The sequence below is a fragment of the Mixophyes fleayi genome, chromosome 4, assembly GCF_038048845.1.
Source record: "Mixophyes fleayi isolate aMixFle1 chromosome 4, aMixFle1.hap1, whole genome shotgun sequence".
NCBI lineage: Eukaryota > Metazoa > Chordata > Amphibia > Anura > Limnodynastidae > Mixophyes > Mixophyes fleayi.
In genome coordinates, this window is record NC_134405.1 from 168,000,073 (window position 1) to 168,026,203 (window position 26,131).

At 40.5% G+C, this 26,131-nt stretch overlaps 1 protein-coding gene across 1 annotated transcript in view; it reads right to left on the reverse strand.

The window, feature by feature from the left end:
- Positions 1-26,131, reverse strand: part of LAMB4 (laminin subunit beta 4) — a 109,827-nt gene that overhangs the window by 62,917 nt on the left and 20,779 nt on the right. The window contains exons 10-17 of the mRNA XM_075205964.1: positions 23,776-23,955; positions 23,431-23,540; positions 6,320-6,399; positions 5,075-5,225; positions 3,039-3,224; positions 2,270-2,391; positions 1,387-1,507; positions 329-506 (exon numbers count right to left, since the gene is read on the reverse strand). Coding sequence (XP_075062065.1) covers positions 329-506; positions 1,387-1,507; positions 2,270-2,391; positions 3,039-3,224; positions 5,075-5,225; positions 6,320-6,399; positions 23,431-23,540; positions 23,776-23,955 — 1,128 coding nt within the window. The remainder of the gene's footprint in view (positions 1-328; positions 507-1,386; positions 1,508-2,269; positions 2,392-3,038; positions 3,225-5,074; positions 5,226-6,319; positions 6,400-23,430; positions 23,541-23,775; positions 23,956-26,131) is intronic.

Consider the following 26,131-nt stretch of genomic DNA (forward strand, 5'->3'; position numbering starts at 1 on the left):
GTATACATGTATATGGTAGTTGGTATAAGGGTACCAATTTAGTTAGCATCTCAGGTAATAGAATGGCTTGGCACACTCCTGGATTAAATCTAGATAAATCTTTGGATTTTTGCTCTTTGAAGATACATCACTAACTTATACACTCCAGGAAGAAAATATTGTTGTAATTTGAAGCACTGACTCTGTAAAAACGACGCCAGCTTGAAGTTAATGTGTTTTTTAAACTAATTATTTTCTTTTATTATTTAAACACTTTCTTAAAGACATGTTTTGGAAAATAAACAGCCAGATTGTAGTCAAATAAATAAAGTTTAAGTCAGATACTTACTAGTGGCTCCATTATGTATGCGTGCAGACATACTGACAATAAGCCTCTCACACACATCAGGTAGAATTTCTGTGCCAATATCAGAGGCAATCTCAATGCAGTTATAATACTCATATTCTTCTATTTCCGCTTCACTACATAGGTTGTTTACAGATGAAATCTGAGGAATCAATCCAAGCTTTGGAGGATATAAGATGGTATTAATAATACAAATGCACAAAAGATAATATGGAAACAAAGCCAACATTATATACTCTATACTTTAAACAAATGAAATCTTGTACTCAGAAGGACACAGCTCACTTCAAAGCTATATTTCCTTTATTTAATATATTTTGCTGCCCTCATACACCTGCATAAGACAGGATAATGGAATGCAAGCAAGATGTGACTTGTAAAATGCAGAATTCACATATGAGTTCCTTTCTTTTACAAAAGTATCTTTATTACAGTTTGTACTCCATTTCATTGGTATATAAATATTGACTACTATGGGAAATATATGATAAAAGTATTCTTCATATGTCAGTAATATTGCAGTCAAATCATCTGTTAGTAATAATATTAAATGATTAGATAAATAGCAAAAAAACTCTGACACATATTAATATAGATATTATTTACATAACTTGCTACATATGTTAACATCTTACATATGCATTATTATAAATGAATTATATCCATACTTACCAACTCTCCCGGAATGTCCGGGAGAATCCCAAAATTCAGGTAGGTCTCCCGTGAGAGCAGGCAAATATTCCGCATATGGAATCTTGCTCCTCAAAATGACGCAATTCGCGTCATTTTGGCCACACACCCCCAACGACAAAAACGGCAATTTGTTGCGAGGGCGGAGCCAAAATGACACAAATTACCGTGCCCCGCCCTCCCGCCCTCCAACCACGCCCCCCTGCCTGGGATCTCCCGAAATTAACTTACCAAAGGTTGGCAAGTATGACTATATCACAATTGCAAAATTATTCTGAGAATTCTATTTATGGTCTGGTATCAACATTTATGCCTCTATATGTAGATATAATTTATTTTTAAGCACTTACCGAATCAACTAGAATATATAGTTTGTTATCATCATTGATGTTTGATATTTGAGAAAAATAAACATCTATTAAGTATTCTGTGTTTGGATCCAGGCACACAGATGTGTTCAACAGAGATAACCTGTAAAGTAGATATAGCTGTTAGGAGGAGTTCTACAGGAAATATGTCAGTTCTGCAAAAGCTTCTTGTGTATAGCACAGATGAGATTTTGCATAAATATAGGTTACATTACCAATTTCTGATGTTATATGTTGCATATTTTTCTTAAATTCATTTATGCATTCTATAATTTTAATATTAAAATACCTATTTTAGGCATATAAAGAGATAGGATGTACTGATTACCTGTTACTGGTATGCAAATACAGTAACTCTGCCATCTTGTGTACAATGTGTACATTACAGGATCTTATTAGAAAGTGGCTGATATGTGCAGTTCAAAACAAAGGTATAGTTAAATTAAAAAAAAAATGAAATCAGTGTATACACATGATTATACAAATAATGGTGTGGCAAAGGTTTCTTAGATATATTTGAAACAGCTCCCATATTTGGCTGGCATGTACCAAGACAAAGGCTGTTTAGACATAACGTAACGTAGACCACTGTGTTTTGTATTTTGCTTAGTGTTTATATTTTGAACATCTGTTGCACTCTATGTTACTTCCATTCTGTTGGCCTGTCTATAATGTGTTGTGTAAATATTTTGTTTGTCTTTGTAGATTTAGTAGTTTTTACTCTATTAATATACACTGTTTTGTTTTTGATTGTTTAATCGATACAAATTATCTTTATTATGTTTAATGATATTAAAGACCTTGACCAATTCTCTTTTATGATGTTGGATAGCTATATTTCAAGGCTATAGAAGATACACTTTACCTTAAAGCGGCTGGCAGATTTAAGGTATATCCCTCAGCCTGCTGTATCCTACTTTTGCAATGTTCACTCACTGCATCATTGGGCCGGTTAACCACAATTCTTGCTGTCCAGTCTTCCAATGACTAAATAAGATATAATGATAAAAATAGCATTAAAAGACTTTCTGTATGACCAGACAAAAGGAAATCAGTAGATACAGGGTGCAGTAATGATACCACTTTCTTGCATTTGACACCAAAAAAGACATTTTTTTTTTTAAACTGAAAACTGCCCTTTACTACTCTGTTACTGTGTCTCATCTTCACCCCACTACTGCTAATTTCATTGACTGTACACTGGTCCCAGTTTTAAAAATTCTATAAAGGGGATTAATTTGCTATTTTTGATAGTGGCATTACTGTCTGGAAGGGGGGGGGGGGGTGGCGGATATCTCTGTTGTCTTTCTCATGTTAGTAATTTTAATTAGTAACTTAATTTTCTTCTACTCCTCATTTGCATCATTTGCATAATTTCTTTATATGACTTATTGTTCAAAACAGGTACATTATAAAAAACTAGTGATAGACGTAAATATATCTTAGTGCATAAAAAAAACTGATTCAAACACCATATTTTACATTCAAACTATGAGCTATATTTAGGTCATTTATGAAGCCAACTAATTACAAACTGAATGAAGATGGCAATATTTAAGTTGGATAATAAAAAGGTGTCTCTGAAAGGATACAATACTGTATTTATCAAGCTGTGAACATGAGCAGAATGTTACCTCAGGTTCATATCGAATTGCAATGATGAAGTCCATGGAGAATGGGATGTTGTTGACAGTAAATCTCAGTCCGGCCCCATTCAGAACACGCGCAAATCCAGGTCCTGTCCATGTCACTGGATTGCCAGGAGTTGGCTGCCGTAACACCAGCTCCACAACACCTTCTGAACCATGTGGAACAATTTCCTAGGTAGAAATAATTGAAACAAATTGGAGTTTAAACGGGTTTCTCGGAGGCAACACATTTCAAGAGTCACCATAAAACAGCATAATTCAGTTTGAGATCAGGAAGAGCTCCAGGAAAGAAACAAAATAGTAATTTTACTACATTTTATTATTTTACTTATTTACCTGTGCCTGTCGTCTTCTTCGTACACTCCTTTTTTCCATCGTTTTAAGTATTATCCTGTCATTCTCAAATCGGAAATCTATTCCTTGTTTGAGGAAAAAGTCTTTACACTTTGGCATTGGCTGTGGCTTAATCTGTAATGGTAATATAGATGGAAGAGTTTAAATCAAATAAAATAAAAAAATAATATATATATATATATATATATATATATATATATATATACACACATATATATATATATATATATATATACAAGAAAACAGGGATACTCTGCACTCTCCAAATACATAATCAATGCTATACCAAGTACTGTTCTATATTAAAAACAGGGAATGTTAGTTCCACATAAAATGTGGGCAACCCCCTCTTGCACCCCAGTTTGTACATGGTGAGTGCAGAGGATCTATGTCTGTTTTTGTTTATATAATGTAAGTCCCATGACTCTTGCACCCCATTTTCTACATTCTTTACATTTATTAATTCCAACTTGAGTCAGGTGAGTCCCAGGTGTCCCATGGCTGCTAGTGCTTGGGAAAGTCTTGCCTTTAAAAGCTGTGTGCAGGTAAGCCTCAAGCCCAGATAAAATAGCATAGCATTTGATCATGTTAGGACTGGCCAGAATGGGAAGACGTTGGCGTCAGTTGGTCAGCTTAACATATATTGAAATATGTGGAACTAACATTCCCTGTTTTTAATATAGAACAGTACTTGGTATAGCATTGATTATGTATTTGGAGAGTGCAGAGTATCCCTGTTTTTTTGTCTATAAAATGTGGGCAACCCCCTCTTGCACTCCAGTTTGTACATGGTGAGTGCAGAGGATCTATGTCTGTTTTTGTTCATATATATATATATGTAAACACACACTTATCTCTCACATACAGAGAGTGAATGTTAACTGTATCTTTGTGTGAATACTGCATCATTTAATTAATTCACTACAGGGTGCCCCACCTCATGCTTATGGAACATCAATCTGTTTTTTCTATATTGCGCTTTATATTTTTTTCCTAATAAATCACTGTCCACTATGTATCTGGATTCTTGTTAAAAAAAATTCTAGTGTTGTAAACTCTGTAAAGATCTGGAAACTGAAACACAATTTATTATGATACAGGACCATTTTCGATTCAGTAGCATTTAATTGCCAAATGTGTTTATCACTGCCTTTTATATTTATACATTTCTTTGTTATATCAGCTTTATCTTATAGAAAAATAGAATCTCAAAGGATACAAAGTGCATGTGGTTGGGACAACCAGTTGTTTAACTAAAAAAATATCCCTTACTCACAGGCATAGACAGATAGAGGAATACAAAAGAGCCTTGGAAGCTTATTTTATATGTGGTAGAATAATAAGACAATCTCTGCTTAGCACAATCACTCTCCCTGTAACTTCAGATTTTAGCTATACTTTCCTGGATCCCCCTAAATAAGGTAAAATATAAAAACTAATCGACTCCTTAACATTAAATTAGAGGTCAAAACAATTGGAGGTCCGTTGGATTAATACATTGGATTAAAGTTGTGATTTTGATATTCATCTATTTTTTATAAAACTCATTTTGCTGTTACTTCAAGTAATGACAATATCCTACATTTTTTTTTTCAAAGTATTGCCCAGATAGGGACACAATGTTCTATGTTTGTTTATACTTGCTGTGAATAACATAAGTGACTCACTATGGTTGCTGATCCAGAGAGGGCCTGGGCTTTCTCTGCCTCATAGATGTAATAATCAAGTGGTATAAAGTAATATCCATTTTCAGGCTGATTACACTGTCTTCCTACAATGTTAGGAAGACAGGCACATTCACCAGTACTCTGAGAGCACCTGTATGAATAGAAAATGAACAAATAATGCATTTACGTTCAGTACTTCATTAACAGCTCAGTTCAATTACAATGTGTGTGATTTTGCAACATATAAGAACACAAAATGTTAAATCAGTACCAACAATTTATTAGACTACTTTAACTATTCCATAGAGAGAAAGACTTTATCTAGTGTACTGTATACTGTAGATAATTTATTAACAAGGGTTCAAGTTTTGTCTGACAGCAACAAAGTAGACCCTTGCTTTTCTTTTGTAACAGTTGATCAAAGCTAATTAATTATTGATTGCTGTGAAATACTGCATTGGACAAGTTTGTACCAACTGAATGTTAGTAGCTATTCCCCAAAGTCCTTAATTTTCTAATCAAGCTAACTATAAGCTTACATCATGACACATTATCACAGAAGGAGTTTTTTTTTACCAGGATAATAGGCTGTACAATCTGTCTCTTACCACAAGCCGAACCTAGGCAGTTGTCTAGGGAGCCAATGGTAAGGGGTAACCTAAAAAACACTCAATGAGGGACATAATGTCATGTATCCAGTGTTTTTTATACCCTTGCGGAACACCCACATATTGTGCTAGCCAGTGATATGAAGGAGAAGCATCTGGCAGCTTCTTGCATGTGAAACTGCTGCTGCTGTTCCTTAGAATTAGTGTTGATCTGGGAACGTGGTACTCTGCTGTGAAGTATGAATGCCACACACCTGGGGGTAAATGTATGAATCTCCGGATTCTTCATCTCCGGCGAGTTCAGCGTCTTCAGCGCTTAAATTTAAAGCGGTGCTGCTTTAAATTTAAGCGCTGAAGACGCTGAACTCGCCGGAGATGAAGAATCCGGAGATTCATACATTTACCCCCTAGTCTTAAAAGCAGGGGATATTTCCATCATCCCAGCAATGCCCAAGGGAGGATGGCTGCCGTATAGGATGTCCCCAGGGCTTACGCTATCCATGTTTCTACCCTGAATCCACCAAAAGACTATTTGTTTGTTAAAGGTACACAACAGTCATTGAGATAATATTTGTTGCTGCTGTAGTGCCACAAAATGTTTCAGTAGGGATAGAGGCTGTACATATATTATACTTACACACTACTATGTGCACCTCCGATGTCACAGTTGCATGATGAACAAGCATACAGACTGTTCCCAAGGCCCCAGTAGCCAGGCTAAAATGTAACAAAATGACATATTCATTGCTGTGTTAATATGAACAGGACATGTGCATCTAAAATGTACACCACAAAATGGAAATGTTCTAAATACATGAATGTAAAATTAATTTAGGGTTATCATTGAAAAGAATAATCCCACAGTCCAAATCATCATCATCATTTATTTATATAGCGCCAACTTATTCCATAGCGCTTTACAATAAATATTTTGTGATAAATCAAATGACTACTTCTGTACAAAAGTACTTCTTTTACAGAGAAGTGTGTGAAAGCATTTTGCATCAGCACTTTGAATGTAAATGCGTTCACACTTTGCGTCAGGTCGTACGTGCGTTATGTCAAACAGTTACTGTGCTATGGTAGATATAAGATTGCTTTCATCTGTAACAAACAAATATTCCACAACAAGTAGCAACAAGATCCCATAATAAATCAGCAGCAGATATGCCTATACTATATCAGCAGTAGATATTCCCAGGAATATGTCAGCAGTAGATATGTCCAATATAAACCAGCAGCAGTGATATATAAGCAGTAGATATGTCAAATAAATACCAGCAGGAGATATTCCCAGTAATTGCTTAGCAATAGATATGCCCATAATAGGTTAGTAGCAGATATTCCCAGTAACATACCAGCAGCAGTTGTATTCATAATTTGCCAGATGCAGATATTCCCAGCAATATGTCAGCAGCAGACATGCCAACAATATGCTAGCAATAGATATTCTCAGCCATGTGCTAGCAGTAGATATTCTTAATAATATATTAGCAGCAGACATTGTGATGAAACAAGTGGTTGATTTAATCTTAACCAGCCTGCACCTTATTTCTTACTTAATATGAACTAAAGAACGGGTACTTGTGTAACGCCCCCTAGTGGCGTGTTAGTAAAACCCTGCACCTCAGTGAATTCAGGAGGGGTCACCTAGAGGGTAAGCTAATAGTTTATGAAAAGTTACATAAACAGGTTACCATGGTGATAACCCAGCCCAGACTGAGGGAGAAGAAGGAGGGGCTGTCAGCAAGGGGGGATAGGAATAGAGAGGGATAGAGAGGAGACACAAGAGGAGAGTTGTAGCTGGGGACCTGGGGTGGAAGCTCCCAGGCTCCCCCAGCATTGCCTGGCTGTCTGAGCGTGTTTACTGAGCCAGGGCAAGGAATGTGTGCCCTGGATGAGGGGGAGAACTCCATGCCACTATAGAGAACCCAAGGAAGAGGGGGACACTTCGCATGGAAGAGGCCCTGGAGTGAGGGCTGCTACAAGCGGCATGATAGCTGTAGTGTCAGATCCTGAGGCTGAGAGTACACAGAGTGAAGTGTCAGAGCACAGGAGATATCATCCCCGCAGAGGAGGGATGACCTGCAGTTGAGAGGTACACAGAGTGTGTCAGAGCTGCATGGAGGAGAGGCTGCCTGCCTATTAGCATCCATGTGAGTGCCCCTGCAGAAAGGGTGATCTGCAGTGAGTATGGAGTGCAAGAGACATGTAAATTATGTTATTTAACATCTGGATAACATTAAGAACTGTGCAGGAGGAGTAATGAGATATATGTGCAACCATATTCGTATTGCTCATTAAGAACTGTGCTGGAGAGAGTAAGGAGCTGTACATATATTTCTTTATTGCTGCAACCACTATGATTATCGTGCTGGAGGAAGAGGAGTGTAAATAAAGAGTTGAGTTTGTGATAGAGATGGTCTGGCGCCCAAATGATTGTGACTTTTATGACACTGCACCACAAAGTGACATTACCTGTGTCCCACTAACTACAGAGAAACACCTGCATTTGCAGGGTCCCCCTAATCATTTACACCCATGCCCATCAGCTAGCCAGGGCTTGAGAAGGAGGTGCACTGTGTAGCCTTTGCACCCCACACTACACACAGTGACAGGGGGTTACATAATAGCGCCCAACGTGGGGCTCAAACACAACAGATGGAGCAAGTGCTTGCAGGACACAGGAACTGAGTGCAGTGTGCCCAGCCGGAGTAACACCCTTGGGGCACCATGTCTGACCGTCTCTAGGTGCCAACAGAGACCAAGGGTAATGAGGAGAAGGTAAAGCAAGTTGTTTGCTGAGTAGTTCTGCCTGGGACAGTATATGGAGCAGCAGTGTGCTTGTTGCTGGGAATTGTAGTGCCACTTAACCCAGCTGAGTGGGAAGCAAAAGAAGAAAAGGTTCAACGTGTGAGGTGTAATCACAATGCAGTCTGTATATTGCCTTTCCTGAGGATTTGGGGAAGCAAAGAAAGGCAGATCGTCCACGTTGGAGAGAAAGGGGGGAAGGCAACCCCGCTGGTCAAATGCCACCCCTGCATATATTGCTGAGATGTATTTGTTGGGAGGGACCCATGAGAGCCACCTGTCTCTTTTTGACCGAGGAAGGGGGGAGACATGGGCAGGTGCTACATTGCTTTGGCATAAAGCCACATTTGAATGTACATTGACAGAAAACAGGACACCTGTGACTCACATGTTTACATCCATTGGGGGTGTTGTGGGGTATGCAATGTGAAATGTGTTTATATTCATACTGCCATTGTATTGCTATGCTGTGTTCACTTTACATTGTGATTTTGCATGCAATAGTGATGTAGAAAAGTTTACATGGGTGTATTTATATGTGAGTTAGGTGTGAGTGAGATTAGCTAGGCAGTCCCACTAGGTGTAGTTTAGGGTGCCCAGCTAATTGGGGGAGAATGTAACACCCCCTAGTAGCGTGTTAGTAAAACCCTGCACCTCAGTGAATTCAGGAGGGGTCACCTAGAGGGTAAGCTAATAGTTTATGAAAAGTTACATAAACAGGTTACCATGGTGATAACCCAGCCCAGCCTGGAGACTGAGGGAGAAGAAGGAAGGGTTGTCAGCAAGGGGGGATAGGAATAGCGAGGGATAGAGAGGAGACACAAGAGTAGAGTTGTAGCTGGGGACCTGGGGTGGAAGCTCCCAGGCTCCCCCAGCATTCCCTGGAAGTCTGAGCGTGGTGACTGAGCCAGGGTAAGGAATGTGTGCCCTGGATGAGAGGGAGAACTCCATGTCACTATAGAGAACCCAAGGAAGAGGGGGACACTTCGCATGGAAGAGGCCCTGGAGTGAGGGCTGCTACAAGAGGCATGGTAGCTGTAGTGTCAGATGCTGAGGCTGAGAGTACACAGAGTGACGTGTCAGAGCACAGGAGACATCATCCCCGCAGAGGTGGGATGACCTGCAGTTGAGAAGTACACAGAGTGTGTCAGAGCTGCATGGAGGAGAGGCTGCCTGCCTATTAGCATCCATGTGAGTGCTCCTGCAGAAAGGGCGATCTGCAGTGAGTATGGAGTGCAAGAGACATGAAAATTATGTTATTTAACATCTGGATAACATTAAGAACTGTGCAGGAGGAGTAATGAGATATATTTGCAACCATATTCGTATTGCTCATTAAGAACTGTGCTGGAGAGAGTAAGGAGCTTTACATATATTTCTTTATTGCTGCAACCACTATCATTATCGTGCTGGAGGAAGAGTGTAAATAAAGAGTTGAGTTTGTCATAGAGATGGTCTGGCGCCCAAATTATTGTGACTTTTACACTGCATTACAAAGTGACATTACCTGTGTCCCACTAACTACAGAGAAACACCTGCATGTGCAGGGACCCCCTAATCATTTACACCCATGCCCATCAGCTAGCCAGGGCTTGAGAAGGAGGTGCACTGTGTACCCTTTGCACCCCACACTACACACAGTGACAGGGGGTTACCCTTGTAAAGCCCTTTTGAATGTTCCCCAGATCACCAGGGCGATTAGGAGTATTATCATGTGTATGTACATTACAGTGTTGATATTTGTATCATTCATGTGATGCTGTGTTACTTTGCATAACTGGTGTAATATTGATATAGATATTTTATTGTCACTTAAATGTAACCAAGTGGGTTACCAGTAATTCTGACAGGCTGTAGGTAGACAGTTTTGCAGGAAGTCCATATATGGCAGTTACATCCCCCTATGTCCCTCCTTCTCTCCCAGACAGGAAGCCCAGGTTAGCTGATGCTTCATTTACATGGTAGGCTTGCAAGGGGTTAGCTGTGGGAGGTTCACATCATCAAGGAGGTCTATCTCCTTCATTACCATGATGGAATGTGTATTGTTTTCTAAAGCATCCCAGCAGACATCCAGGTGCCTGCCCAGGAGGAACATGAAGAAATTGCAAGTAATAAAGAGAAATACCCCAGTCAGCCCCTTGGTAAATTGTGCCTAATCCTGGAGCTTCAAGATACCTACCCAAAGTGTACCGCAACATCGTGGGAATTTAGGTCACTTCAAAATAAAGAACTGCATGGATTACAGTTGTTCTATGCGGGAGACTTGTGAAACAGATTCAGCTTCTACCAACTCTGCTGGAAGGATTGTGAGGAATACCTTATTTAAGCAATTTGTGCATAAACCTCTGATCCTTTGGTGCTATCTCCTTCAGGAGAAACCCGTGGTTCTAATATCTTGGTGTGCCTACCGGAGTAGGGTGACTATGTGTCAGTTCCCTACCAAGCTGGTAGAGGGTGAAGTGGCCAATCTACTAGTAGACATTTCCATAATTAAGTAGGGAGAGTTGACATCATTTGGGAGGATTGCTTGTGCAACACCTGGATTCTTACTTCATACATTGCTTATGAGGATTGTACTGCTGTCATTAGTAAAGCTAATATATCCATGAAGTTATCCATTTATTATATTAATATTCATTAAACTCCAGCAGCAAATATGCCCATATAATATCAGCAGAAAATGTTCCCAGTAATATTCCAGCAAAACAAATGCTCATAATATGCCCGCAGCAATTATTCCCAATAATATAGCAAATAGTTCCAGAAAATACCAGCAGTGAATAGTTACAGGAACATATATATAATAAATCGGCAACATATATGGCCAGGATATGCAGAAGCAGTTTTCCTACTTACATGCAAGCAGCAGATACGCCCATAATATGGCAGCACTTAGTATTTCCAGGAATATACCAGCATTAATGGGTCAGTACAGTTCCAGTAATAAACAAGCAACAGATAAAAAGTAAAAAAAAAGTATTTTGTGTTACTCAGTGGTTTTAAAAAAATACACAGGTAGTTATCACAATGTATTGTTTGGTTATTTGTACAACTACACAGGTAGTTGTTGTTTTGCGGGGGTCAGTATGTTGTAGCTAGGTAGTGAAATGTGGAAGGAAAGTTCAAGCTAATATATAAATTAGAAAGGCAATGCTGCAGTACTTTTTACACAGCTATGTAGCAAATACAGTGCACATGAGTGTACACTAGTCTGGGTTACTAATCTTTACATTCACAGAGAGTACCCATTGATGTTGTCCCTTAGCACTAGAGATGTTCACTGGGCCCCGTGTTTTGGTTTTGGCTTTGGTTTTGGATCTGGATTAACTTCTTGTTTTGGTTTCGGTTTTGGCAAAACCACCCTCATGTGTTTTGGTTTTGATCTCTATTTTTTGTCTAAAATCCCTATTCTTTTTCTAAAATCACATAATTTGGCTCTTTTTTGTTCCTACATTATTTTTAACCCCAATAACATTAATTTCCAGTCATTTCCAGGCAATTTTGGTAAAGTGACAAGAACATTGCTACCTCTCCTGTTTGTGTATGAGCACTGGAGAATGGAGAGTGACAAGAATACTGCTACCCATGTTTTTGTGTGAACAATGGTGCTGGATCTCCTGGTGAGGGAGGTACTTATAGAATCCAAAGTCCGCAAGATCCTGCAGCGCAACAATGACGTTTTGCCTCGATTCAGAATTGAGGATGCGCAAAAGTAGCGATCCGGCTTGCGAGCCTGCTCAGATCCCCTAAGTTGAGGTGGGCTCAGTTTTCAGAAAACCGAGCACGAGTATCTGTACTTAGCACCATTCAGGAACAATGGCTACCTAAGGGGCTATAAACCCCTTTTACAACGCTATTGACTTTTTGATGGTTGCTGATTGGATTATTTGCGGTCCATGCAGTGTAGTTGGCGTGATTCTCCAGTGGGAATTATGTATTTTTGAAATTTTTGGGGACCAGTTCATAAATGGCGAATCTTTGAAACTTACAAAACTTCAGAATGTGGCAAATTCATTCAGCCATTTGTAGTGCTCACTTTCTGTCCCTCGTCCTCAAATGTCTGGTATGCACTCTTCAGGGCCTGATTAAGGGTTCACGCCGCCCTAGTCTAATACACTCGTAGCACCCCCATACCTACCACGCCAGGGTAATACACGCTAGGTCAAAAAATGAACTTGTCCTTAAATTTAAATCTGGCTTCTTCAAAACCCCCCCCCCCCCTCAATTTATATCTCTCCTTGTACAATTTTGCACCTCTCCTCAAAAGCCTTACACCCTAGCCTGCAGCCTAGTCAGCATATTGGATAGGCCCTAGCTCTCTTGCCAAAGCATAGCTCATTGCTGTGACTCTGCTGCTAAATCTCATGATGTTATGTATGGCACCAGCTTCTAATCAGGAGTCAGCACTGCACAATACATTATTAGAAGTAAAGGAGGCAGAGCAGGCCATCTGCACAATGAGGTAATAAGATAGAAAACAGATACAGAAGCTTTTGCATGGCAAGTCTTAGGCTGGGCATACACTATAGAAAATTTTTCCAGATGCAATATCCTTAACGATTTTACAGACAATTTAAAAAAAATAAAAGACACAATCAGCATGCCGAGTCATGTGTACACACTAAACACATTTTACACGATTTACCTTCAGATCTATGCTGTTCATCTGTCATAACCATCGGCAGAAAAAATTGTGACTTTGCATAATCCATAGATATTGACACTGCCAGTTATGAGTGCATACACACTGCAGAATTGGAATGACATTGTTCCATAATTGAACAAGATTTTTGGTTTGGTTTAAAAATCAAATGAAATGATACAATATGCTTTGGAACGATAATCGGTCATCGTTGCAGCGTACACACTAATGTGATATTGGGCAGCACGGTGGCTAAGTGGTTAGCACTTCTGCCTCACAGCGCTGGGGTCATGAGTTTAATTCCCATCCATGGCCTTATCTGTGTGGAGTTTGTATGTTCTCCCCGTGTTTGCGTGGGTTTCCTCCGGGTGCTTCGGATTCCTCCCACACTCCAAAAACATACTAGTAGGTTAATTGGCTGCTATCAAAATTGACCCTAGTGTGTCTGTGTGTGTGTATATGTCATACTTGCCAACTCTCCCGGAATGTCCGGGAGACTCCCGCATTTTGTGAGAGTCTCCCGGACTCCCGGGCGAGTGTGGCAATCTCCCGAATTCTGCCCACTTCACTAGGAAGTGCCCCACTTCCTAGTGAAGTGGGCAGAATTAGATCCCAAACGCCGCGATTCCCGGTGAATCGCGGCGTTTGGCCCCGCCCCCGCTGTCAAATGACGCAATTTGCGTCATGACGTCACAGGGGGCGGGGCCGAAATGACGCGATTTCGGCCACCCCGCCCCTTCACGCCCCCCTCCACTGGCTGGCTCCCGGAAGGGAGCTGAAGAAAGTAGGTAAGTATGGTATATGTTAGGGAATTTAGACTGTAAGCTCCAATGGGGCAGGGCCTGATGTGAGTGAGTTCTCTGTACAGCGCTGCGAAATCAGTGGCGCTATATAAATAAATGGTGATGATGATGATATTGGGCCGGACAGTCGTTTATAGTTGGATTTGCCCGATAATCGTCTGAAAGACCTGTAGTGTCATCTCTCCACCATGCACTTTGGTGGAAATGTAGATGCACCTGGTGAAATCGAGGTGCATGTCACCACCAAAGAGGATTTTGTGAGGCAACTTGGATGTTTTACGCTTTGAAATTGAGGTCCACAGAAATTCCTAATGTGGAGGGACCTGTTTGATGTCTTCCCTGTTCAGTGCTTTTATATAGTCTTCAGCTAGTTCTATGACTGTTGATGGCATTTTGGGACATTACTGACATCTACAGACTAACATAAAGTATTACACGCGATCCAAAATAATATGCTTAGCAAACTTGAATATCAGGATTCCCTTAAGGTCCTATACTGTGATCCGATACCTATTAAAATGTTTGGGTCACAAAGTGTCTGGGTCACAAAGCACTTATTGCAACTGAACCATTTAGAGCTGAAGGCATTATTTCCCAGAGCATAACATCATCTAACTCTAACAGATACATGATGCATGTGTTTCTTCTTGTTTGCGATGTGTAATGGAAATGCTGGATAGTCCAGACAGGGTGACATCAGGAAGATGCTCAAAAATGTTTACTTTTCTTTCAGCTCATAAGATTGTTTTATGCAAAAAAAAATATACAGCAGGAGTTTTCTTTGCCATTAAGATAATTACAGGTTCAATTTGAAAGTTTATGTAATTACATATTTATTATGAAGCAGAGACAGTTGAGCCATTAAACAATAAATATATGAAAGGCCTGTTCTCTTACTCTAGTCCCACTACTATAGTTTGCATGCTGGAGGTAGCTGTGTTGCATCCTATTTGCTAGGGATTAGGCATATCAATACTTCTACTGATACACAGGAGTGGGTTTGCATTTAGATCTATTTGGAAGTGTCATGTTTGAATACTGGTGATTCCACCAGAAGGATATAATAAGATCTGCTATTACCATTAAAGGGATTATCTCAGAGAGATTAAACACAAAGGGCCCGATTCACTAAGGCACATAAAACAAACATATTGGGAGTTTTTTTTCTAAAAAAAAAGCAGATGCAATTTGTGCATTCAACTACAAGTGGATCTAAAGAAACATCGGTGTTGAATACGGGTATATGTACATTCTTCATAGACAGCACTTGATGTTTTGACACATATACAATACACTGCAGCATACAATACAATAATGTGGAATATACACCAATCAGCCACAACATTAAAACCACTGGCAAGTGTCATGAATAACAATGATTATCTTGTTACAATGACATCTGTCAAGGGGTAGGCAGCAAGTGAACAGTCAGTTTTTGAAGATGATGTGTTGGAAGCAGGAAAAATTGACAAACGTAAGGATCTGAGCTACTTTGACAAGGGCCAAATTTGTTATGGCTAGACGACTGGGTCAGAGTTTCTCCAAAATTGCAGGTCTTGTGGGGTGTACCTACCGAAAAGTGGTCCAAGGAAAGACAACCAATGAACCAGTGACAGGGTCATGCGCACCGAAGGCTAGCCCATCTGGGGGTAAATGTATCAAAGTGCGAGTTTGCCAGCGTGTTTAAATCGTGGAAAATCGCGGGTGTTTACCCGCAATTTTTTTTAAAAAAACTGGAAATGTATCAAGCTGCGATTTTGACACTCATGTTCAAAATCGCTGGTCATCTCTGGCGATTTTGAGCGATGTAAACACTCCCGAGTTTAACTAACTCTCCTGTGTTTGGCAAACTCTCCTGTGTTGTAACAGTGAATTGTAAACACATCACTGTTACACTGACCTGTCATACAGCTGCCAGAGCTCCGGCAGCTGTTAAAATGTCAAAGAACAGATAAAAGTTGAAAAAAAAAAAAGCGTGAGGTCCCCCTACTATTAATGCTTAACCCTAGTGCTGCCTGACTAGTGCTGGTCCCGTGAAAATCGGGGAAAAATTTTGCGTGGGGTTCCCCCGATTTTCACTTTACCAGCACTAGGCAAACCAGCCAGGGTTGGCGGCACTATAGCAGGGAGACGCGCGGCAGGGGTCCCCCTGCCATAATGACTAACCAACCCTAGACTGTTCAGCGCTGGGCTGGATTCCCTAGGGAGTGGGGTCCGCTGATAGCACTAGGGCTCTTCCTACTACCCCTGGGCTGTGGGTAGTAGGGTAATACGGCGTAAAGTAGTAAAAAAACAAATTGACACCAATTTTGTTTGTGGAACTACAAGTCCCAGCCAGCCAGGTTGCCAAAAACAGTGTGGCCAGGCTGGTGCTTGTATAACTACAAGCACCAGCATACCCATGGCAGCCAGGGCATGTTGGCACTTGGAGAACCACAAGTGCCAACATGCCCTGACATCCCTGGCTTGCTGGGCCCTGTAGTTCCACAAAGAAAAAAGTTTACAAAGCCACAACACCCTCTTATAAACCACATACATTTATTAAAAATAATAAAACCCACAATAAAGACACTAACCACCCTCTTTTAAACCACAAGTATTTATTAAAAATAAAAAAAAAACAAATACTTACCAATGATGCCTTCTTTCTTGATCCAATGTCACTTATTATTTGTAAATCCATCTTGCCGGCTTGCCCCAGTCCCAGCCATTTATACCTCCATAAGGGAATCTTTTCCAACAGGAACTCTTCGCCCAGAAGGGGCATATATTTGTACATCCCGACTCTTTAGGCTTGATTGAAGATAAAAATAAAAAAAACCAGGAGCCGCTTCAAACACCTCCTACCTAGTAGGAGGTCCGTTTCGCAATGCTCTTACACTATTTGCATAAGAGCTAACTACTGTATTATAGTATTTTCCCACGCTAGTGGGGAAATCACATAATACTGTATTTAGCGCTTACGCAAGTAACGTAGCATATTGCGCATGCGCTACGCTACTTGCGTAACCTGTAATACAGTAAATACAGGCCAGGGGTAGTAGGAAGAGCCCTAGTGCTATCAGTACTGGGCTGGTTTTTTCTAGGGGGGGGGGCGCTCGTTTTTTTCAGCGGATCCCACTCCCTAGGGAATCCAGCCCAGCGCTGAACAGTCTAGGGTTGGTTAGTCATTATGGCAGGGGGACCCCTGCTGCGCGTCTCCCTGCTATAGTGCCGCCAACCCTGGCTGGTTTGCCTAGTGCTGGTAAAGTGAAAATCGGGGGAACCCCACGCAAAATTTTTCCCAGATTTTCACGGGACCAGCACTAGTCAGGCAGCACTAGGGTTAAGCATTAATAGTGGGGGGACCTCACGCTTTTTTTTTTTCAACTTTTATTCATTCTTTACAGTTTTAACACTGTCAGGGCAGTGTTACAGTGATGTGTTTGTACAACACGCTGCTATCAAGCAGCGTGTTGTATCTGGCGTGTTTTGAAGCAAACTCTCCTGAGTTTGCTAACTCGCAGCTTCATACATTTGAGAGCTGTATAGCTGCAGTGGCAAACAGTCGGGAGTTTGATCACTGGCGATTTTGCAAACAGCGATTTTGACAGAAGCACAACTCTGGCGATTTTGCATGAAATCTCAGCTTCATACATCGGCGAGTTTCAACTCTCCCGAGAAAATCGCTGGAGTTGCAAAATCGCACTTTGATACATTTACCCCCTGGTCTAATCCCACAGAGGAACTACTATAGAGCAAATTACTGAAAAAGTTAATGCTGGCTATGATAGAAAGGTATTTCAAAAATAACAAACTATATTGCACCAGGAATATCCAACATATTCTAGGACGTGGTCTAAACAAAATATATTAGTAATCTATTTATTATGTAACCACCAATCCTGAATTGGTGCACCCACACCGAGTACTACATATACGAATTGCTTGGAAGCGAAGATGTGTGTTACTGGGGCACTCAGAGGATAATGAGATAGTATAAAACTTACTTAAATGTTATTGATATGCATTAAAAATAATGTCATAACATATAATCACATGTAGAATAGGGAAATATTAAAAAGTGTAAATGAACAAAATGACCTGAATAAATGTCCACTGATGAAACCAGCAGGAACACTGCTAGGACGCGCCGTCCCCCCTAAATGTGTATATTTGTATATAAGTAGATTGATAGGAGCTTCAAAATATGTAGTACCGTACTGTCATACATAAATAAGATATCAAAGGAGTGAATATTATGAAGATATTCATGGATTTTTGAGCTTTAATCGTACCCCCACTCAAAATGATGAAGTAGATGGACAATGTGCACCGCGAAAGAGACCTCATATATGGTCTTATGTCAAAATGCACTGACTGTATAGAGATTAGCATATATATAAAATATATCCAATCTATGTGGGTATTATTGCCTAAATAGGCTTATCATATTCATTAGATAACCCTATAATTTTGACGTTTCCACAGATCCCTTATGGATAATAACATAAGGGAAAGACCTCATATATGGTCTTATGTCAAAATGCACTGCAAAACAGAACACTCATTTGCACCCCTTGCATTGTAACATGGTTTTGTCCAGGAGACTCATTTAAGATCCTTAATGAATCAGGCCCTATGGGTCTGCTGGTGATTGTAGAATAGCAAGAACCAGCAAGCCCAGACATTTAATGGCAGCTGGCCATGCAGGCACCTGTAGTTCTTTATTATTACCTCACACCCACCACCCAGGAGCATGGAAAGAGCTCTTCAGCATGGTGCTGGGTAGACCTAGGGGGAGGGGTTCCGTATGTTGGTATTATAGCAGGAGAACCCCATGCTGTAGGTTTCACTGCTATAGTGCCACCAGCCCCAGCTGGGAAAGCCTAGTGGTGGTAAAAGTAAAATCAGGGGTACATCATACTTTTGTCCCCCCTGATTTTGTTAGACCAGCCTAGGCTGGCAGCACTAGGGATGATTGAGGTCTTTGCATTTTTTTTTTTCACATTTAATTTAGTTTTTTTACTGTATTGCAGACTGTACATTGACTATGTGCATACAGCCCTTTCCCTCCCTGTTCCACTTATGAAATCGTAGGCTGATGTAAGTGTCCTTTGTAATCAAATATGATTTGCTTATACTTATTTTCTGGGAATGCGCACAGCAATTTAATGCTAAATATGGCAAGTATCTGCATTTGCGTTCTTTAATGAATGAGGTCCAAAGTGATGTATTGTATTGCGACTCCAGTCTACCTTTGAGGATGGTATTTTTAAAGACAGTTAGTAGCCCATGACTGCATGTGATTTTGTATTATTAATGCCTATGGTCAGCTGATCCTCCCATCTTCTGTTGAAATTTTATGTTTTATTGGTGTTAAATTGAATAAATGTTAAAAGCACCGTGGGCAGCACGGTGGCCTATCTGTGAGGAGTTTGTATGTTCTCCCTGTGTTTGCGTGGTTTCCTCCGGGTGCTCCGGTTTCCTCCCACACTCCAAAAACATACTAGTAGGTTAATTGGCTGCTAACAAATTGACCCTAGTCTGTCTCTGTGTGTCTCTCTGTCTGTCCGCGTGTTGGTTAGGGAATTTAGACTGTAAGCTCCAATGGGGCAGGGACTGATGTGAATGAGTTCTCTGTATAGCGCTGCAAAATTAGTGGCGCTATATAAATAAATGGTGATGATGATGATAATGTGGTGTGGCACTGGTATTTGGAACTATATGTAAGGTAGGAATTGGATGACAGTACATGTGCTTCTTTTATAAATGTCTTAACCTAGGAGCAGCAGTCGGATCCAGTGTTTACTTATACTGTAAGGAGTAGAATAAAACTGATCAGATTTTACATTCAGAAGTTTAAACCATAAGGGGAGTGCCTGATTTTTTAAAATGCACTTATTTTTGTTAAACCCCCCAAAATTTGTAATTTTCATGAATAAATCAGTTGTCTTGAAACAATAGTCTGTCTTTGAGTGAAATTCTTTTTAAACCAAACCCCAAATATTTTACTTTACTTAATAAATATGTGGTCTTAAAAAACAACGATATTGTGTATTTTTCAAGGTCATTAGTAGATTGCTGCATAATTCATAACAATGTTTTGGCAAACAATACATTTTACAAAATATACATTCGGAGCAAATGATTTAATTGAATTGCGCAGAGTTCACTGTTAAAATTTGTAAAAATCATGCAATGACGCTGTATATGTATATACACCGATCAGTCACAACATTATAACCACCTGCCTAATATTGTGTAGGTCCCCTTCGTGCCACCAAAACAGGTCTGACCCGTCGAGGTCTGGTATATGGCACCAAGACATTAACAGCATATCCTTTAAGACCTGTAAGTTGCAAAGTGGGGCCTCCATGGACTTGTTTTTAAAGCACATCCCACAGGTGTTTGATTGGATTGAGATGTGGGGAATTTGGAGGCAAAGTCAACACCTTTAACTCTTTGTCATGTTCCTTAAACCATTCTGGAACAAGTTTTTCAGTATGGCAGGGTGCATTATCCTGCTGAAAGAGGCCATTGCCATCGGGAAATACTGTTGTCATAAAGGAGTGTCCTTAGTCTGCAACAATAATTTTATCACAGGCCTTACGGTCGGGTCCCAGCTTACCTTCTGTCCAGGTCTCTGCCGCTCCCCGGAGTGTAGCACCACAGCTTCTATCTGGCGCCATGATGGAATTGGGTCTGCGCATGCTCTTCTCTTTTCATTGGTGGCCACAGAATTTAAAGCAGCCCATTCATTCATTTGATTGTCAGTTCTTTTGTGTCTCTCTACCTGTGCAGACGTGATTTTTCTGACTCCCGTCGTTTCCTGATTGCTATTCTCTGATCCAGCCCACCTGCTGGCAGCACTCCTGGACCTCAGTAATACTATCTGCAGACTATCGCACCCCGACACTCCTGTTACTGTGCTTCCCAGCATTTCTAAGGATCTCTGTGTGAACTGCTGGACCTCAGCAACAATCAACCGCAGACTATCTCACCCTGTTGATTCCGCAATTGTGCTTCCCAGCAGAACCAAAGACTCTTGTGTAAACTGACGCTTTTATTGCTACACTTCAATCGAGTTTTCCCCGCCATCAGCACTTCTGCACCTCAGCAATAACCAGTCGCGGACTACTGCACTCTGCTCCTCATCCTATTGTGCTTCCAGGCACTACTAAGGACTTTTGTGCACTCTGCTTTTGCCTGTCATTGCATTCAGATCCTGTCACGCGGTCGCACGCCGCTTTTCTGTGTTTATCTCCACCTCTGGTGTCTCTCCACTGAATTTTACTTAGCACCGACTGGGAGATCCGCGACCTTCAACACGAGAGCGGCTAAGTCCATATCCCCTTGCGGGGGTCACTGGTGAACACCTTTCATGTTGTTAGACTCCACGCCTTCCAGTAGATTATGCTAAACTAAGCAGATTCAGGAAAAAGGATTCTTTCCGATCATTGAATTGTGACAGATTTGGTAGGTGGCATGTGTCAAAGTAACATCCACATAAATTCCAGGACCCAATGTTTCCCAGCAGGCTATTGCCCAGATCATCACACTGCCTCCACTGGCTTGCTTTCTTCCCGTAGAGCATCATGTTTCCATCTCTTCCCCAGGAAAATGACGCACATGCACACGTGCATCCACATACTGGAAAAAAAATGTGATTCATCAGACCAGGCCACCTTCTTCCATTGCTTCATGGTCCAGTTCTGGTGCTCATGTGCCCTTTGTAGATGCTTTTGGTAGTGGACAGAGATCAGCATGGGCACTCTGACCGGTCTGCGGCTAAGCAACAAGCTGTGCTACACTGTGTTTTCTGACACCTTCCTATCATAGCCATTAAATTTTTCAGCAATTTGTGCTATAGTAGTTCTTCTGTGTGATTGGACCAGATGGGCTAGCCTTCGATCCCCACATGCATCAACGAGCATTAAGCGCACATGACCCTGTTGCTGTTTCACTGGTTGTTCTTGGACCACTTTTGGTAGGTACTAACCACTGCATACCAGGACACCTCACAAAACATACTATTTTGAAGATGATCTGACCCAGTCGTCTAACCATCACAATTTGGCACGTGTCAAAGTTGCCCAGAACCTTACTCTTGCCCAGTTTCTCTGCTTCCAACACATTAACTTGAATAACTGACTGGTCACTTGCTGCCTAATACATCCCAACCCGTGACAGATGTCATTGTAACAAGATAATCAATGTTATTCATGACACTTGTCAGTTAATGTTGTGGCTGATCGGTATATCTCTATCTATCTATCTATCTATCTATCTATAGTATATATATATATATATATATATATATATATATATATATATATATATATATATCCCTATATCTATTCCTATATATATCTATGAAAAAAGAAGGAGAGCAATGCGCCTAATGGTGTAGTATTTCTGGAACTGTAGCTAAAAATAGATAAAGGTGACATTATATATGTGTACCAGATGTATTTTTTATTAGGTGTATTAAAGTTGTGAACCTCACACACTGTACCCAGATGTTATCCAAGGCTCCCCACCATGTATAAAAAATGTATGGGAAAAAACACTAGTGTAATATTGCTTCAGGGTGATTCCCAATTACCAAGACACCCCATATATGTATTTATGCGTACCAGATAAAAGATAGATATAGCTTATCTGACATGATTCCTGGACTCAGACTTCTTGATATTCCTGAGAATCCAGAGAAATGTGTAGATAGCGGATCAGGATAGTGATAGTCTTACTTCTGTCTAGCTGAGAGTGATCTGCTGATCCTGATGTAATGTGTGTCTATGAAACCTGCACCGTGCTCTCCCAGGGATCTGTGTAACCCTTTATAAACTTCACCTGTCACAGGGTTATATATATTATATATATTCTGCCTCACAGTGCTGGGGCTATAAGTTCAATTCCTGACCATGGCCTTATCTGTGTGGAGTTTGTATGTTCTCCGCGTGTGTGAGTGAGTTTCCTCTGAGTGACCCGGGTTCCTCCCACACTCCCAAAAAATACTAGTAGTTTAATTGGCTGCTATCAAAATTGTCCCTAGTGTCTCTCTCTCTGTCTGTATGTGTATATTAGAGAATTTAGACTGTAAGCTCCAAAGGGGCAGGGACTGATGTGAATGAGTTCTCTGTACAGCGCTGCGGAATCAGTGGCGCTATATAAATAAATGGTGATGATGATGATGGGGGGGGCAAACATTTTACTCATTCTTTCCTAGGCAAATCATGAAGTTTACAGGTCATTTCAAACACTGTCCTCAGACATGAAAAGGATCCTGATCTGAGTACAGCAGCAGGTAACTGCTCACTGGGTGCTTCAGACTGTTGTGTCTCCTTAAGGTTTGCAACCCCACAGCATACATTGTGTATAATGCTATCCTTCAGCACAGAGCTCAATCTATCCACTTCCTGTTGTGGTACTATGAGTTTTTCAGCACAAATGAATAAGAAAGACAAAATGAGGGCGAGACATGGAAAATGGAATAATGCTCATACTTACAAGACATTCATCGCAGTACCGACCCATTGCATGACTCTGACAATGGCACTGTCCAGTAAAAGCATCACACACTGAGGACGGCAGAGTTCCAAAGTGGTTGCAGCTACAGTCTAAAACAATAACATACCTCCATCATTATGTATCAGTTTCTCTAATTTTAAATATACACTTGGTCATTGCAATTGTTGGCAAATGTATCGTTCACAGTTTGCCAATTTGTCAAAGTCATTTTTTAAGTGCAGTCTTCCATGAGTAATTAGTGTCACTGGATTCTATCTGATTTTGTTTATATTTTACTTCACTACTCCAGTATTTTATATTTAAGGGATTATGAGCTCTACTTACATTGACAGCCAACAGGATCTGTGGCACTCAGTCCAAAATAGCCAGGTTTACATTGATCACAGCGAATTCCTTCAGCGTTTTCTTTGCATAAGCACGACCCAGCAATGATTCCCTTTCTGTGGTCTGTGTGACACTGACATAATCCATTCTCTATTGTTCCATTCGGATCACAGTCACAGGCTATATGAAATGCACACAAAGCTATATCACAGATGCACTTATAGAGTAAACATACAATTCAAGGTTGGTATATATTTTTTTAATTTCTACAGATGGTTCTAAAGTGATTTTTTTTGTATCCAAACAAGAAAAACAGGAGCGTTCAAGATATAGAATTTAATAAAAACCTGCTGATAGTTTATTATGCTCCCTACCAATAAACTAAAGAACCATTTACAAAACGTGATTTGAAAGTATAGAGACAACTGGCATATATTGTTCAGTTACTTGGCTCATGTAGTTATTTCAAGCACCATAATAACTTGCCCACATGCAGAATTAATTACAGTATCCAAAGTAAGGGCAAAGGTTAGGTAGCAGGCAAGATGGAGTAGTGTATCTCTGGTCTCTTTTACGAACCAGAAAAATATTATCCACAGAACATTTCATTTTCCCCTATTTATCTGTCTCCTGACTCCCAGCAGAGTACACCACCCTCCCTGATGCCACTTCACTTTCTCCTGAAGTGGGTAACATGATTGATGCTACATGTCATTGATAACATGATTTAATGCTAATTGCATCACCATGAACCTGCTACCCACTGTTCAATTATGCAAATTGCACCATTACACAGCGGGGGTCACATTATCATGCCCCCCCCCCACTTGTCCCTTGGACCTCCCCTTGAAGAGATAAGGGGGAATGCCAGTGGAGAGAGACAGATTAAAGAGGTAAACTAAGATCAGGGTGGGTGGAGTGGGTGGAGAGAATGGAAGGAATGTGGCCGAAGGAAGAGGTTGAAGGGAAAGTAGAGGAGAGAGCGTGAAAATCTCATCCTCAGTAATTGAAGATAAAGAAATGAGGGGGTTATGGAAGTTAAGGAGACATTGAGTTTGGGTGCAGGATCAAACGGGAGAAGAGTTCTTGATGGGTGGTGTCGATTTTGCCTTTGAAGAAAGTGGCAAAGTCTTTAGCAGTGAAGGTAGAGGGGTTGGTGGGAGTGAGCAAAGAAGTGAATTGAAGGTGACAAAGAGGAAAATGGGGTTGGTTAGCTGGCTCGATATTAGGCACTTAAAGTAGGTTGGCTAGGGGAAGCTGAATCAACCAACACGAGGAAGTGGATGGCCAGTTGTAAATATGGAGATAGTTAAGCAGTGGTGACAGAGGGAGTAAGGGGTAAGTGATTATACAGCACATTTACTAGAAAGTGCAAAGGTTTTTAGTAAATAACAAAACAGAAAACCAAAAATGTGTACCTGGGAGAGGGGGTGTGAGGTAAAGAGTTATAATGGGTTGAAGGGGAGGTCAAAAAGCGCATCAATAATAAAAGTAAGAACATTGTTAGAAATCAGTTTTAGGAAACATGGGTTTTAAACAATTTAATCGGGAATATCCAAGCAGTACACAAAGTAAGAGATAGAAGGTAAGAAGAGACTCACAGGAGAGTATTAAAATTTGTCCACTTTTAATAATATTTCCAAACAAACTGTTTACCTTCTTTCCACCTCCTGTTTAACTCCTGTATAACTCAAACTATACTATGATTCTTCTAACACACAATTCTAACAAACACACATTTAGAAGAAACACACACTAAACATTAAATACGAGGCTTGTACTCTACACTGACTGGATTTGTAAATGTTCCAGAGATATGTGATCAATAACTTTGCACTACAAAGGCCTGCAACAAAGTATAACTCAGCATTGCCTTAAATTAATACAAATTGCACATCTGAATGTGTATTAAGCTTTTTATTAAATTGTTTGGAACGTGTCTGAAAATGTACTTAGCTGCTAAAGTGCAACATGAAGGTGCAAAATAGGTTGCATTAACATTATAGGAAGAATAAGAGCATCAACTCTGAGCTGATATGAAATTTAAGTTCTTTTGCAGAGTTGAAATAGTCATGTGCACCTCTGCACAGCAAAGCACATTTATAAATGCCCAGTTTCAACCTCTTTATCGCATTTAAATAATTTTGGGCTGAAAAAGAAGATCTTGCTACTAAACGGCCCAGCCAAATTAGGTGCACCTACTCTGTACTCTGCAAGGAATGCTAAACTCCTTCCCTCAGCCACATTCAGGGCCTGGTCATCCAATAGGTTGACTAGGCTGCAGCCTAGGGCACAAGGCTTTTTTTTGGGGGGGGGGGTTGCAAAATTTTTGGGATTAGAGGTATAGACTGAAATT